This window comes from Orcinus orca, chromosome 1 (genome assembly GCF_937001465.1).
Source record: "Orcinus orca chromosome 1, mOrcOrc1.1, whole genome shotgun sequence".
In the NCBI taxonomy this organism is placed as follows: Eukaryota; Metazoa; Chordata; class Mammalia; order Artiodactyla; family Delphinidae; genus Orcinus; species Orcinus orca.
The window spans coordinates 131,443,881-131,459,333 of record NC_064559.1 but is presented as its reverse complement, the minus strand read 5'-3'; the positions used below and the strand labels follow the sequence as shown (position 1 = coordinate 131,459,333).

Here is a 15,453-nt window from a genome sequence, read left to right as displayed (position 1 = left end):
TTCATCTGTTGATGGTCATTTGTTGTTTCCACCTTCTGGCTATTGTGAATAATGCTATTATGAACATTGTTGCACAAATATCTGTTTGAGTCCCTGTTTTCTTTTGAGTATATATCTAGAAGTGGCAATGCTGGATCATATGGTAAGTCTATGGTTACCTTTTCTGAGGAACTGCAAAAACTTTTCCACAATGGCTGCACCATTTTACTTTCCCTGCAGCTATGGACAAGGGTTCCAATTTTCCCATATCCTTACCAACACTTGTTAGTGTGTGTATGTGTGTGTGTGTGTGTCTTAATAGCCATTCTAATAAGTGTGAAGAGGCACCTCACTGTGGTTCAGGTTTTACTTTTCTCACCAGCTACTAGAAACAAATTTGATATCCATCTTCAATAGATGTATATATTTTTAGTTTTAGCCCTAGTGGCTTTTTGTTTTTTGACTCACTTCTAAATATATACCAGAGATTCTCAACCAGGGGTGATTTTCATTCCAGTCCTCCCTACTTTTGGCAGCGAGACACAACTAACTGAAAGAGAGGGTGCTACTGGCATTTAGTGGGTAGAGCTCAGGAATGATGATAAACATTCTACAATGTACAGGACAGCCACCTGCAACAACTTGGCCCCAATTGTCAATAGTGCCAAGGTAGGAAACCCTGGATTATAAATTACATTTTATACAATTGTATATATAATATATATACAATGAACTACTGTTTCTGAATTAAATGATTATTAACATTGTGATGATGCAGAAGGCATAACTTTCTTTTTATAATTACCTATGTATATTCAAATTATATATTTAAATATATTTATTGAATTAGTTGCTAGTTAATTTAATAACCTAAAACACAATGTGAGATGAAAATATTGCCAGTACTATTTTCAAAAAATTACCATGTTACTGAAGGAAATAACAAATTCAGGTATTAGGCCTTTCATTAAACCGAAAAATATATACTAGGCTCTCTGTTTGGCACTAGTTACACATAGGTGGAACAGGTGGATATGGTCCCTGTACCCATGGAGCACAAGCCTTACTCATGAATATCTGATGTTAGGCCACACATTTTTAAACAGTTTTTTTTTTTGATGCCTATCCCCTTTTAAGTTGAATAGTTTAAGGAAACAGAAATTCTTATAAAATGGAAAACTTTAATTGTTTAAAGCAAAGGCACAAGTAAACATTTCAGGTTATCATACAATGTTACAATAAGAAATTCCAACAGTAAAATGAAATACATTATAATTTTGCATCTCTATAGTATATCTAATGTATTAGTCTATCCTCTCTTTGGAGTGAAAAGAAGGGGTAGGTAGATCAATGGATTGATGTAAAAAGTTGGATTATAAATAGCATTCACTCCATTTTTAATCAGAAAATTTAATTTCAGTAGAATGAATTAAATTAAAATTAATTTAAAAAACTTACTGTTTCATTAACGACAGAGCAGCAATAATTTTCAGGCTAAAGCTCATTGTTTTCACAAAGTAAATCACTGATTTCATGAAATGTTAGCTGTTGACACTTGGTACTTACACAAAAATCAAGCTGGTCATAAAAGAGCTTTACTAACACACGATTCATACACTCATTTTACTTTAAATTTGAAAATTATAGTGCACTATGTAAAGATAAAGAAGAATGAGGAACCAAATCATTTCTTATGGTGTCAGAAATAAAATACTTTAAAAGGTCTAGACCTTGTTTTCAATCAAAGGCACTATCTGGAGAGTAACAAGCTGCATTACATTCCAGAGCTAAGAAAAAGTTGTTTTTTCCTTCCCCAAATAGCCAACCAGTTAGTTAGGACTTGGTGTCTCAATTAGTCATCAAACATTGAATGCTTAATATCTATCAATAAAAAGGGTAGAAATTGTGTAAAGTTACATCTTTGACTTATTTTTCCAGGAAGAAAAAATTTACCACTAATTTTTTAAAAGGCTGTTGAAATATTTTCTTGATCTTTAAGGTCTCTGTTTCATCACCTCAATGCAATTTCCATTTTATTCAGGTGACCTGTAGTCTCTCTCAGCATTTCAACCCAGGATGGCAATGACACCAGAAAGTAACTATCCCAAGGGAGTAAGTTATCCTATTACATCCTAAAGGCCAGGAAGATTTTAAACCCTTCTAAGGAGTATTTGAATCAAAGATCTTGAATGAGAAGATTGTCATTTCTAGTTTTTCATTATCCAAATTACAAGAGTCTCAACAGAGTAAGGTTTACTTACCATGATTCTTTTAACAACTAATTCCTAACCAGAAACAGTACTTAGGAAATTCTTTAAGAATATCTTTCGAAGTTTAGAATTGAAACATGGTTCTAGAAAGATGTTCTTACTTTTAAAGTCAAATTATAACACTGACTCAGTGAAGCATAAAGCATAAACCTAAAGGTCAATCAATGATGCATGCTTTCAAGAACAGTGCTAGGATTCTGGTATTCTTTCCTTTCTTTCTCCATTTCCAAAGGCACAGATACCCTTCCAAATTTGTCTATGGCTTCGAAGACTTTGCAATCTAAAATAGCTGGCACACTCTCCATGTTGAATAGTTATAAGTATAGGATCCACCAGGAAATTTTAGGTTTCCAAACCATTAGCTCAACAGCAAAAGCAAATGGTTCAGTCTTCTACTTGAGACAAACTGAAGAGGTAAACCTACATTTTAGAGTATCTAAATTAAGGTCTGCGAACTTTCTCTAAAGGGACAGATAATAGATATTTTAAGCTACTCAACTTTGCTACTGTGGCACAAAAGCAGCCACAGACAACATGCAAATGAATAAGCATGGGTATGCGCCAATAAAACTTAGACACTGAAATTTGAAGGTCATATGATTTTCATGTGACACAAAATATTATTATTTTGATTTTTTCCTCAACTCTTTAAAAATGTAAAAATCATTCTTAGCTTGTGGGTCATGTGAAAACAGGATGTTGGCTGGAACTGGCTCATGGGCTGGATCATTCCGATTTCTTGATGTGGGGGGTCAAAGCAATCATGTGGCCATGAATCATCTCATTTCACTTGGGCATCAACAGCCTCTAGACTGACAGCAATGAACCCCAAAAGAGAATCCCAAAGGCACCAGTCAGACAATTCTAGGAGTAGTATCTATGTTCATGAGCTGCGTAAAGCTTATGAGTGTTGATACTTGCATATCTATACGTATAGATACATATCTATATAATATATTCAGGAAACAATTTAAATCAAACTTATTTAAATCACATTAGCTGTCAGAAAAGCAGGGAATTGAGAAATTCATTAGCTGAGCCTTTTCAAATGCTTTGGTGTCCCAGCGACTTGGATTAAAATCTTGGCTCTGATTACTTACTAACTTGTGACCACAGGTAAATTACTTAACCACTAGAATTTAGCCTGGAGCTATGGAGACAATAGGCATGTTTTCAATCTTGTTTCTCAAGCAAAACGGCTATAAAGGGTTTGCTGGGAAACTCTTGCCTACGATGCACCGTAAGGCTTAACTCCTTGGTTTAGACAGAAAACTATTTTTGTCTCTTCTGTTCCATTGTGTCATGTAATTTTTTTCTTCTCTGCATGCAACGTATCGTGCAAAACTGTACCTCCATATTTACCGAATTCTACCTTCCTCTTATTCTTGAAGGTTATTTTTTTTTTTTCCGTAGGCTGCTGATGAAAATGAGAGTAGAAAGCATCCAGTCAACACATTTTTGTAGTCTTTCCATAGTACAAGTGTAGTTTGGGTGTTTCCTCTAATTTATCAATGACAGGCATTCAGTTTTCTGGGGAAAAAAAGTCTAGATAATAAAGAATTGGTAGGAAAGGATTCTTATGGCTTGCTTTATCTATAGATTAGTAACTAGAGAATCTGAAGATAATGTTCGTAGATTATTTGCAGATACAATTGCTGTGTATTGTGGACCTCAGTCCATTGATTAAATTATATTAAGTAGAATATTAGCACTAAGTAATGTGTGCTATTACCTCTCTAATCATGAAAAATTTATTAGTTACATACACATGAAGTAAAAGATTTCATCAATAGTGTCTTTGAACAAGCATCAGTTATGAATCTGTTACTGTTGAATGCTAAGCAAAATTCTAAAGCTATTAAAATATTAGTGTTTGGTTTTATTTTCAATTTTCTTTTAACCTATTATTTACAGAGGTCCTTTTATAATAGTGAAGGCAGTCATCTTGCAACAGATACATTCTCCACATAAAATGTTCAATGTTGCATGGTGCAGATTTATAAATATGTACAAAAACCCAGTATATTTGTAGTTAACTTACTACTCTGACTGGTAGGCAACATACAGAAGCATCAGGTGCACATAAAAATCTGAAATTAAAACAAAATTTAGAATTCTCAAGACAGATAACCATTAATTTGTGTTTATAAAATTATGTGAAAAAAAGGCTTTGCGTTTGGGAATTTTCAATGACCCACTAATAAAGCAGTAATTTTAGTTGAAAAAAAAATTCCCCAAACACAAAAAAACCAAGATAAATCAGATGTATGTCTCGGTCAAATGTGTGTAGACAGCCACCCTGAAAACAAACTGATAAACGTAAATATACAATTTGTTCACTGAGCATAAAGTATTGCACAAGAACAGTTTTGTCTGAAGAAAATTCAATTTTCCACAGTTCTGAACTTCAAAATTGTTCCCACATATAGATATAATTGCATTTTCTAAACAAGAAACATTAATATTTAGTAATACTGCTAGAACCTTATTTTTCCCATTAACCATATTCCACTCTACTTTATAGCAATGGTAAGTCAGTGGTGAAGATTTGGCAAAGATAAAAAGGCAGTTAAGATTGTAAAATATATATATTTATATATATATACATATGAAACAGATATGTTCCAAAAACCCTTAGTCATGATAACTGATCCCTTAAAAAAATCCACAGTCTAGGTCACAGTGATGGTCAGACAGTGGTTGAGTACGACTCGCTTCTCAGGGGCCGCTCCTTTTGAACCACTTCACTGCTCTCTCTGGTCTTCAGCGCACTGTCTTCTGCTTCGCTTTCACTACCATCTGCCACAGTAGGGTCCAAAGACATCAGGCCAGATTTTCTGTGCAAAGGAAAACCAATGCCACTTTCCTGTAAGGAATTACCTATGAACTCTTCATCAGAGGAATGGAATGATTCATCATCTCCTATTAAATGGCTGACGATGTGGATTCCATCAAAAGGGGGTTGGCCGGAGAAGCCCCTCTGGCCTTTTAGGCACCTGAGCTGTTGAAACAAAATCCAAGTTAATATACTCAACTTGGGGAAATATACACACTCCAAGAAAGCAAACATTTCATGTTTAAGTAAGAAGATACCCTGATCTTTTTCCATTTATGGATATAAATAGTAACTACCAATTTTTTAGTGACTCTCACGTGTTATGCAATGAGCAGATAACTTATTTTAATTGAATCACCACAACAGTCCTGTGTGGTTGATTTTATTATCTTCATTTTAGACATTAGGAAATAGAGACTCAGGTAGTGTAGCTTGCTGAGGACACATAGCTAATACCCAAGTTTAGATTCAAATGGAACCTTTGTTATACTAGAGATAACATGAACTCCATGTGCCCATCACTTAATTTCAACATCTAACACATCATGGACAATCTTGTTACAATATGCCTCTCTTGTTCCTGGATTATTTTGAGGTAAATCCCAGCCATCCTATCAGTTCACCTGCAAATATTTCAATGTACATCTGTAGAAGATATGGACTTAATAAAGACAATACTCTGAACTATCACACACACTGTCTTAGAGCATGTCTCCATAATTTTGTGAATGATGATAATGGTTTACAAATCAATAAAATTTGCTAGGAGTCTCCATCCTGTTATAATATCCTAAAGACCACCATACCACTATCACTCAATTAGGGCAGAAATGCTTCTTCCCACTATTGATATGTCCTTCTGTGTAGAGGGAAGGCCAGTGATGTATAACATTTTTGCCTTCTCTCCCCTATTCCTCCCAGGGAGAAGGAGTGACTTCTTTCACCAGGGGTAGGTAAGAGGAATGGCACATATTGCTCAGCTCTTTTCCCTCTCTTTCCATCTTTGGGAACCAGGTTCTGTTTCTCTATCCCTGGAATTTTATAGGGCCATACCCTGTGTGGGAAGGGCTATGCAGATCAAATGCCACCTATTACTCAGGGGGCGGGCAAGTCTGACAAATTCTAGAGTTCAGTATTGAAAAACCCATTGTTGCACACATCAAAACCACATTCTCCCAAACCAGTTTTATCAGTATTAAGGGTGATTTCTTTTCATCATCTGCCACTTCTTTGCCTAAATTCCCACAAATTCCCAAACCCACCACCATAGATACTACCACATCCACTATCATATAATTAAGACATCAGCTTCTCCTCAAGGGCTTATGTTTTAAACATAAAATTTAATTTTGATATTATCACCTGTTTATCTCATACACCATGAATTTTCTCCTACGATAAAGTAGAAGAGTTAAAAAAAATCCAAAACAATAAAAACCATTAACTACCAAAATCTACCTTTATTATCAAGAATTTGCTAAAAATATACTCCATGTCTCTTGTCCTTATCATTACTATCAACCTGCAATTTTGTTTCTCCAGGACAAATTCCTGGTCACTATCTTTCGAATCTTGAGATAAAGACAATGTGAAATATTCAGGAAATATTACATACACTTTCAAAACTAACGGTTCTGAGAGTAAAGACATTACAGCTTTGCCATAACACCTCCTAGCTTTCCTGATATTCTTCCAGGAAGAAGTGAAGAAACCCTAGTACTTCCCTGTTGGTATGTGACAATGGGAAACAAGAGGGATGCTGGGACTCAACACAACGATGTCTGCCTCAGGTAAACCTTCAGCCATTAAGAAATTCCTGTGCCCTAGGCTAAGAGAACATCATAGTGAGGTACAATGTAATTTAAGTAAAACCTTCCTCTTTGGCATAGCAGAAGGGATATAAACTTGGATATAAACTTGGAGTTGAATCTTTAGGGAAAGGGCACAGAGCACCACAAAGACCTCTCCGTGGTTGTGATACACACTGCATTACTACAACTGCCACACTCTGATGCAACATCCTATCACCATATTGCAACACATGATTTATAGCTCCAAGTGTAAAATTAAGTCAGTTGATGTCTTCCTTTTTCTTGTCCCCAAACCCTTTTTGAAGAAATAATATAGAGCACGTGTCTTCCTTCTTCCTGGCTATAAAGGAGGAGTATGGCGGAGGAACCACAACTTCCCAATTGTTTGGAAAGCTATGCTTTTCTTTGCTCTACCAAAATTTATTGCAATTAAAACATAGTACCCTCATAACAAATGTAATAATCGACCTCAAATATTATATAAAGTGGACTACAGATTGAAGGGTCATTTATTCACTGTCAAAGGAGATGCAATTATTGCTTCTTTGAGAACTGCTAATGTAGAACAGCGAAGACATCGAGAAATTTTTTGGTGGAAAGAAGAAAACTGTGAAGGTAAGGGACGGTAAAACTGAAGCTATATCCTAGTTATCCCCTGGACCTAGGAGTGTGCATACTGGTTCTGAAAGGGAAGAGGCCTGTGGTAGGCCCTGAAGGTAGACATCTGGGCAAGGAATTCCAGGGTACTGAGTACGCAGAGTATGGTCTCAGAGGGGTTAGACTTCAGGTGCGGATGTCCTCTGGGAGGGCATCCTGTGAAAAGGGGTTTGGCTGGGAGAGGACCAGAGCTGGGCCCTCTAAAGTGCTGTCTTGGTTGCCTGCATCTAAGAGCTGTACTGCTTACCCTTATTACTAGACTCTTGGGAATTAATTATATTTAAACAACAACAGAGACTTCCCTGGTGGTCCACTGGTTAAGACGCTGTGCTTCCACTGCAGGGGGCATGGGTTTGATCCCTGGTCGGGGGAACTAGGATCCCGCATGCCGCATGGTGTGGCCAAATAAAAAGAAAGAAAGAAAACAACAACAACAAAAAGCAGACAAGTAACCTTCTTAACCCAACCCCCCTAGAAAAACTTTCAGGGATATTACCAATAACAAACTTAGATTAGCATATCTCAGAACATGGCCCACTGAGCATTAGCATTAGGATAACCAAGTATGCCTATTAAAAATGTAGAATCGCTCCCCAGATTTAAGGATCCCAAATATGGAGAGTATATTTTTTACAAGCATCTCAGGAGATTTTGATGTATTCAGAGAATCACTGTGGCAGATCCTATGTTCAAACCAAATGGGGCTGACTCAGAAAGGAGTTGATTTACCTGAAATGCAACTATCAATTATGCAGGACAAAAGTGCTCCTGAACTATGAACATCTACCTGTTTGTGTCCGGTATACACAAATGGACACCATCTTTCAGTAGTACAACCAAGCTGTTCTGGGCCAATTCTACTATCTGGTGGTTGAAACAAGGAGCGGTCTGTTGAAACCTCTTTTCCTGAAACTTTCTTCTGGTCTAAGGGTAGAGTCTACGAATGTATATGTTCAAAAAAGCTGAGTAATTTTGATGTACATCCTAGGATAAGGACCACTCTTTAGGCCATTTTTTTTGTTTGGTTTTGTTTGACATCTTTTTTGGGTCAATCACAGGATAAAGAATCTGACAAAAGCTACTGCCTTTTGTCTTGAAAAGTATACATACATACTAGATGGAGCATACCCTTTTGAGGCCCACTGTCTTTCTAATTTTAGGTTAAAGACTATAGGAATATCTTCGTGACACTGGGAACAGCAATGACAAAAACTTCAATTGTGAAATACACTCATATCGTGGAAAAGAAAAAATGTATTATTTTTCTGGGTGAAATTAGACATAGGTTTTAAAGTCAATGAATGTGCCTAGAAGTACTTTTGAGATTCACCAAGGAAAAAGAGGCACCAGGAGTCTCTGAATTGTATGTAAAGGGATTCAGGAATCTCTGGATTCCCCAAAGAAGAATCTCAGCAGGATCATCCTACAATGACGGTCATAGTCAATGAATCCTACCCAGGCATTCAGAACTTCCTGTCAGATTTTTAAGTTCTTTAGTCTTTTTTATTTTTTTTATTTTTGGCTGCGTTGGGTCTTCGTTGCTGCGCGCTGGCTTTCTCTAGCTGTGGTGAGCGGGGGCTACTCTTTGTTGTGGTGCGCAGGCTTCTCATTTCAGTGGCTTCTCTTGTTGCGGAGCATGGGCTCCAGGCACGCGGGCTCAGTAGTTGTGGCCCATGGGCTCTAGAGCACAGGCTCAGTAGTTGTGGCACACGGGCTTAGTTGCTCCGTGGCATGTGGGATCTTCCCGGGCCAGAGCTCGAACCCGTGCACCCTGCATTGGCAGGCAGATTCTTAACCACTACGCCACCAGGGAAGTCCTTAAGTTCTTTAGTCTTAAAGTTTGCGTAGAGAGTAAAGTATTACCAGACATTTGAGGAAAGCATCTAAGAGAAACCAGAAAAAAAGAAACTAGAAGTTAACAGACTATCTGTGGAGAAGAAAACTTGATGCTGCATCCATGTAAAAAAAAAAAAAAAAAGTGATATTCTAAAAAAGGGTCTTAGACATAAATTTCTCTGACCTGAAAGACATGTGCTTTGAAATTGAAAAAGCTGTCAAGTGCCCAGGACAATGGATAAAAGTAGACCTATACTACAGTACATCACAATAAAATTTCAGGACACTGGGAACAAAGAAAAGACAAAGTATCCAGCCCAAAACAACAAGTTTTACATAAAAGATTAAGAATCAGAATGGTATCAGACAATTACAGCAATGCCTCCAAAATTCTGAGAAAAACATTTCTAACCTATATTTTAAAAAGTTGTAATTACCTTAAAAAATTTTTTTATACCCATACAAACTATCAATTAAATGTGAGACTAAAATATGAGTTAAAAGCTTAAAGGACTTGAACCGGAATCAGATAAATCCTTTTTATAGTTTATCTTCCATCGTTTTTCTCCCCCTCCCCCACACCAAAAGGTAGGTGATATGCTCCACCAAAATGAAGTACACCAAGAAAGACATCCTTTTGTTTTTGATCCAGGAAAAAGGAAGTCTAATACAAAAGTGAGGCAAAAGGAATTCCTACAATAATAAAAAAAGCTCCCAAGATGACATCTGTGCAGGCCTCCAGGCAGTCAGACCTCTTTGAAGGAGAACAGCAGGCCAGAGGAAAGATTTCTTCAAGAAGGTGAAATTAGTAGTACACGTAAATTGTTTGAAAAGAAAAGATTAACACATAACAGGAGATTTACACTGTATTAGAGGAGAGTTACGCATAAGAGACCACACCAAGAAAATGAAAAAACGAAGACAATAATTTGAATAAATGTACGCAGATAAAATGATCACAATAAGACACTATTTCCATACAATTGAATGCTATTTGGCAATAAAAAGGAATGAAGTAGTGATATATGAATGAACCTCAAAAACATTAAGCTGAGTCAAAGAAGCCAAATATAAAAGACGACATATTGCATGATTCCATTTATATGAAATGTCCAGAACAGGCAAGTCCACAGAGACAGAAAGTAGATTAGTGGCTGCCTGCGACTAGGGAAGTGGGGGGAGGACAAAGGGAATGGCTGAAAATGGACATGAGGTTTCTTTCTGGGGTGATAGAAATATTCCAAAATTAGATTGTGGTTATGGTCACACAACTCTATAAATATACTAAAAGCTACTGAATTTTACACTTAAAATGGAAGAACTTTATGATATGTAAATTATATCTCAATAAACCTGTTTAAAATAACTAGAGCCAGAAAAACAAACTCTCCCCAAAATATTATTTTTCAAACTTCCCTGATAAGACCATCTTAGAAATTTGTTAAAAATAAGATTTTCCAGGCCTGTCTTTGGTCTACACTCTACAGGAGAGGCCTCTAGGGAAACAACTCAGGAGCTTTAACACACACACACTCACACACACACACACACACACACACACACACACACACACACACACACGAAATGTACCTTTCTTAGGAGTGGACCCCTTCCAAATCTTTGAGTAGGGTCCTGGTTTCTCTCCAAATGACTGAGTCTGTACCAGTAATTCTTTCTGGTTAGAAAGTATCGCATGGTGTCACACACATTGGAAAGGTCCCATTAAAGAGATGAAGCGTGTACTAAAAGTATGGAGGCAAGAGAGAGGTCTGAAGAACCGTTAAACAGTTTAATATTAGCCTGCTAAGGGTGTTGGGCAGTGCAAATTGCTAAGTCAAAGAAGTCAATCTGAAAAGGCTAAATACTGTATGATTCCACCCATATAACATTTTGGAAAAGGCAAAATGATGGAGACAGTAAGTAGACCAGTGGTTGCTAGAGGTTCAAAGAGAGAGAAGGAAGAATAAATAGGTAGAGCACAAGAGATTGTTTGGCAGTGCAACGCTTCTGTATGATACTGTAATGGTAGATACAAGTCATCATACATTTGTAAAAACCCACAGAACGTATTGTACAACACAAAGAGTGCATCCTAAAGTAAATAAGGACTTTGGTTAATAATATATCATATATTAGCTTATGTATGACACTAACACAAGATGTGCATAGGGGGAACTGTGGAAAGGCATTGAGGGGGTGTACCTCTGCATTTTCTGATCAATTTTTCTGTAAGTCTAAGACTGTTCCCCAAAATAAATCTATCAATTAAAAAAAATGAGATGTTCTGTGGTATTCTTCTATGACCACAATGCTATAATATCAAAACTGCTTGAGAAAATTTTGAGAGTATGTTTGTTTCAAGGTAATGTTTAGGCTCGTGTTCTTTAAAAAGATAAAACACAGTAAAAAGCACACAGATTTTAAGTGTACAGGTTGATAAACTTTTACTTATGTATATGCCCATGTAACTACCATCTGGATCAAGATACAGAATGCTTCCAACACCCCAGGAGGCTTCCTTGTATCCCTTCTTCTCTGAGTGATAACCCTACATTCCCTCAAAGGTAGCCACTACTCTGACATCTATCACCATAAAATAGTATTGCCTGTTCTCAGACTTAATATAAAGAAACATGTGGTATGTACTCACTTGTGTCTGGCCCCTGTTACTCGACATTATGTTTGTGAGATTCATCTACATTGGCATGTATAGCAGTTGTTCACTCTTTTTCAGTGCCATGTTGTATTCCACTATGTGAACATATCAAAAGTTAACTATCCATTATAATGTTAAAGGCTTTCTGGGTTGTCTCCAGCCTACTGCATATAAGGCTGCTAGAAACATTCTTAAATATGTTTTTTTGGTGAATATAAGCACTCATTTCTCTTGAATATAATTGCTGGGTCATTGTGTTAAGCTCTAGTAAATTGCCAAGCCATTTTCCAAAGTGCTGTAACATAAGCTCTTTAATTTTTGCAAGAAAACTTTTGCCTTACCTTCTGCCAGGTTGGTCGTTAAAGCAAATTAATGGTCCCTTAACGGATCACACTGATTAAATTCATTCCAGGTTCTTATTAGAAAATACAACATTGAATTTTCAGCTGTCCAATCACATTAGCGAAGACATGGAATGTAAACTGGTGGTAGAAGTAAACTGGTGGTAGAAGTGTAAATCGGTAAAAGCACTTTTGAAAATGGTTTGGCAGTATTTACTAAAGTTGACCATCTATCTACATACCCTACACCTAAAATAATCACAGATTACAGTTTGCTTGGGACAAACTATTTTCATTCTCAAAAGTGGCCTGGTTTGAACGATAAATAATAAGTCACTCAGCAATTCCATTCTTAAGTATATGAACAACAGAAATAAATATAATACACTAAAAAAATTTATAACAGGGTTCATAGCAATTTTATTCATAATAACCCCAAATGGAAATAACAGTAGAATGAGTAAATAAGTTATGGAATAGTCATATAATTGACACAATAGAGTAACAAAAATGAATGAACAATTACTGCTACATGGAACAACATAAATCTCACAGTACTGAGCAAAGGAAGCCAAACACAAAATAATCCATTCTGTATGATTTCATTAGTATAAGGTTAAAAACTAGGCAGTGAGTGGAAGAGTGACAAGGAGACTTTTGAAATGCTGGCAAGGTTCTAGTTCTTGACCTTGGTGGAAGGTTAAATGGACATGTTCATTTTTGTGATAATTCATCAAGCTGGACACTTAGGATTTATGCATTTTTCTGTATATATCTTACACTTAAATTAAAATGTCTATTATTAAATAAAAGTCCAAGAACTAATTATTTTAACTGTTAGATTGAATCATATGATATTGCCATTTTTGTAAGTGAAAGTCAAGTATCAGCAATTTCATTTGGCTTAATTAACCTAATTTTTGGTTATTTTTGTATTATATATATTCATACAAACTGCCTCAAAATCTTTAGGAAACAAGGAGGGGTATAAATCTAAAAACAAACATTATCCACCATGCATATTAAGTTTCTTAGTTTCAATTATTTGTTTAGTTGTATCCCAAGACTAGGTGATCAATAAAGCCTCTCAAATATGCTTCCAAATTTATCTGTAGCTTGACCATTTTGATAATAAATTAGTTACATTCACCAGAACAAAACCCCCAAATAATCCTATAACAAAAAAATCAAAATTGCTTCTTTTATTTTTGAAAGTATTTTTTTTGTTTTCCAGTATTATTTTGATATTAATACTTTAAAATATTAGCATTTTTACAAACCATTTTTATAACTTTTATAACATTTTAAATAAATCAACAGGCATAAATATATTCACATATACCTTAATATTGTAGTGATTCACACACACATGTATATTTGACTTTTTATTATTATTACTATTATTATTATTATTATTATTGGCCGTGCTGCACAGGCATGACGGATCTTAGTTCCCTGACCAGGAATCCAACCCGCACCCCCTCTAGTAGAAGCATGGAGTCTTTACCACTGGGCCGCCAGGGAAGTCCCTGAGTTTATATTAATAGATATGTTTTTTCCAAATGATATGATTTAACACTGGAATATTTAAAATCAGTACTGTCTGGAAAAATATGGAATGGTTGGTTGCTGTACATATATTTTATCTCTTGTTAGCTCCTGATGATGGGGATTATTTCTTAATCATTTTTGTATCCTAGAACTTAGCATTCTGACTTGACCAGAGTAGGCACCTAAGAATGTTGAAGAACTACACTGAAAAGACAGCAGGATTCTTGAAAAAAAACCCTGGGGTACTGATTATTCATCCTGTCCTTTAAAATGCTGAATGAGAATACTAAGAAGCAGACAGATGAAAGTGCTAATATACAAAATCCAAATAATGTACTGTTTCTTACCTGATGTGGATTGCTTCATCATGTTATGCATTAAGAGACAGAGTAAAAAAAAAGTAAAAACATGTAGAATTTATTTAAATAATACTTAAGACATTCTGATATACTCATTACAACTTAAAAAGTTAACAAAATCTTAACCTTTCACTATCAACAAAGAGTTTGGACTTAAGGATTTCTCTGCATGTATTAAGCAATGCTGACCCAAGAAAGCATTTAGTAATTAGAAAAGGAAAGTGATAAGCTAAGATATTATACAACTTATAAAGAATAAAGCACAAAATGCACTATAGGTAATAAGAAAACAGGAAACTGTCATGTTCATAGTCTGATGAACGTAGGTTTTGACAGGAAACAGCAGAGTTTCTAACTGTATGACAGTAAAAGTACAAACACTAAAAAAGAGTATTAAAAACTATTACAGTTGTTTCACAGAAAAATTATATTAAAATTTTAAAGCAAGGAAAACCTGCAGGGGTGAATATTCTGAAGCCCCAAGGGACTTCATAATCATTAAGGATATAGAAGTATTTTCTGTAATTTTTCCTTAGTCTACTTCATTCGCTAAACAACTAAAGGTTAAGATTGAAGTTTCTTTTGTAAAACAGAGAAGTGTGATAGTTTTAGAGACATACAGCTTTTAAATATAACTTCTTAATAAATAACAGGAAAATCTGTCCTAAGAAAACTTGATCATTTCGGCTAGTGACCATGTAAACAGAGGACACGACATGTTCTCTATGTGTTTGCTTTCTTTCTGCACATTATAGAACAGTGGTAACTTGAAAAATGTTAGAGTTGATTTTATAGTTGATTTTAAAGAGACACAACAGGTTATTCTCCCTCCATTTTCAACATGTAGAGGTAACAGAGTTAATAATGAACACTTATATTTATATGATGCTTTACAGTTAAAACTGCTTCCATGTATATTATTTCAAGTTAAAAATTTTTCCCAGTGTGTATGCTTGGAGGTTGAATTGTGCAGGGAACTACTACTTTCTGAGATTCAGAAGAATAATAAGAAGGACTGCACTGAGTATTTTGAAAGACAATCAATCCACAACAAAGTGGAAAAAAGTCATCCACACACCAAAAAAACCCCTAACCAAATGAACTTTGATCGCTACTAGACAGGGTTTAAACCATTGAAGTGAGTCATGTGATACCAA

General features: G+C 35.6%; 1 protein-coding gene across 9 annotated transcripts in view; it reads right to left on the bottom strand.

Annotated features, from left to right (window-relative positions):
- Positions 1–1,140: 1,140 nt before the first annotated feature.
- The window catches only part of EVI5 (ecotropic viral integration site 5), a 206,946-nt gene continuing 192,633 nt past the window's right edge, over positions 1,141–15,453 (bottom strand). For all 9 annotated transcript variants that reach the window (XM_033432796.2, XM_033432822.2, XM_033432838.2 and 6 more), the window contains one exon: positions 1,141–5,250. In XM_033432796.2, the coding sequence (XP_033288687.2) occupies positions 4,939–5,250 (312 nt within the window). In that variant the 3' untranslated portion in view covers positions 1,141–4,938. The remainder of the gene's footprint in view (positions 5,251–15,453) is intronic.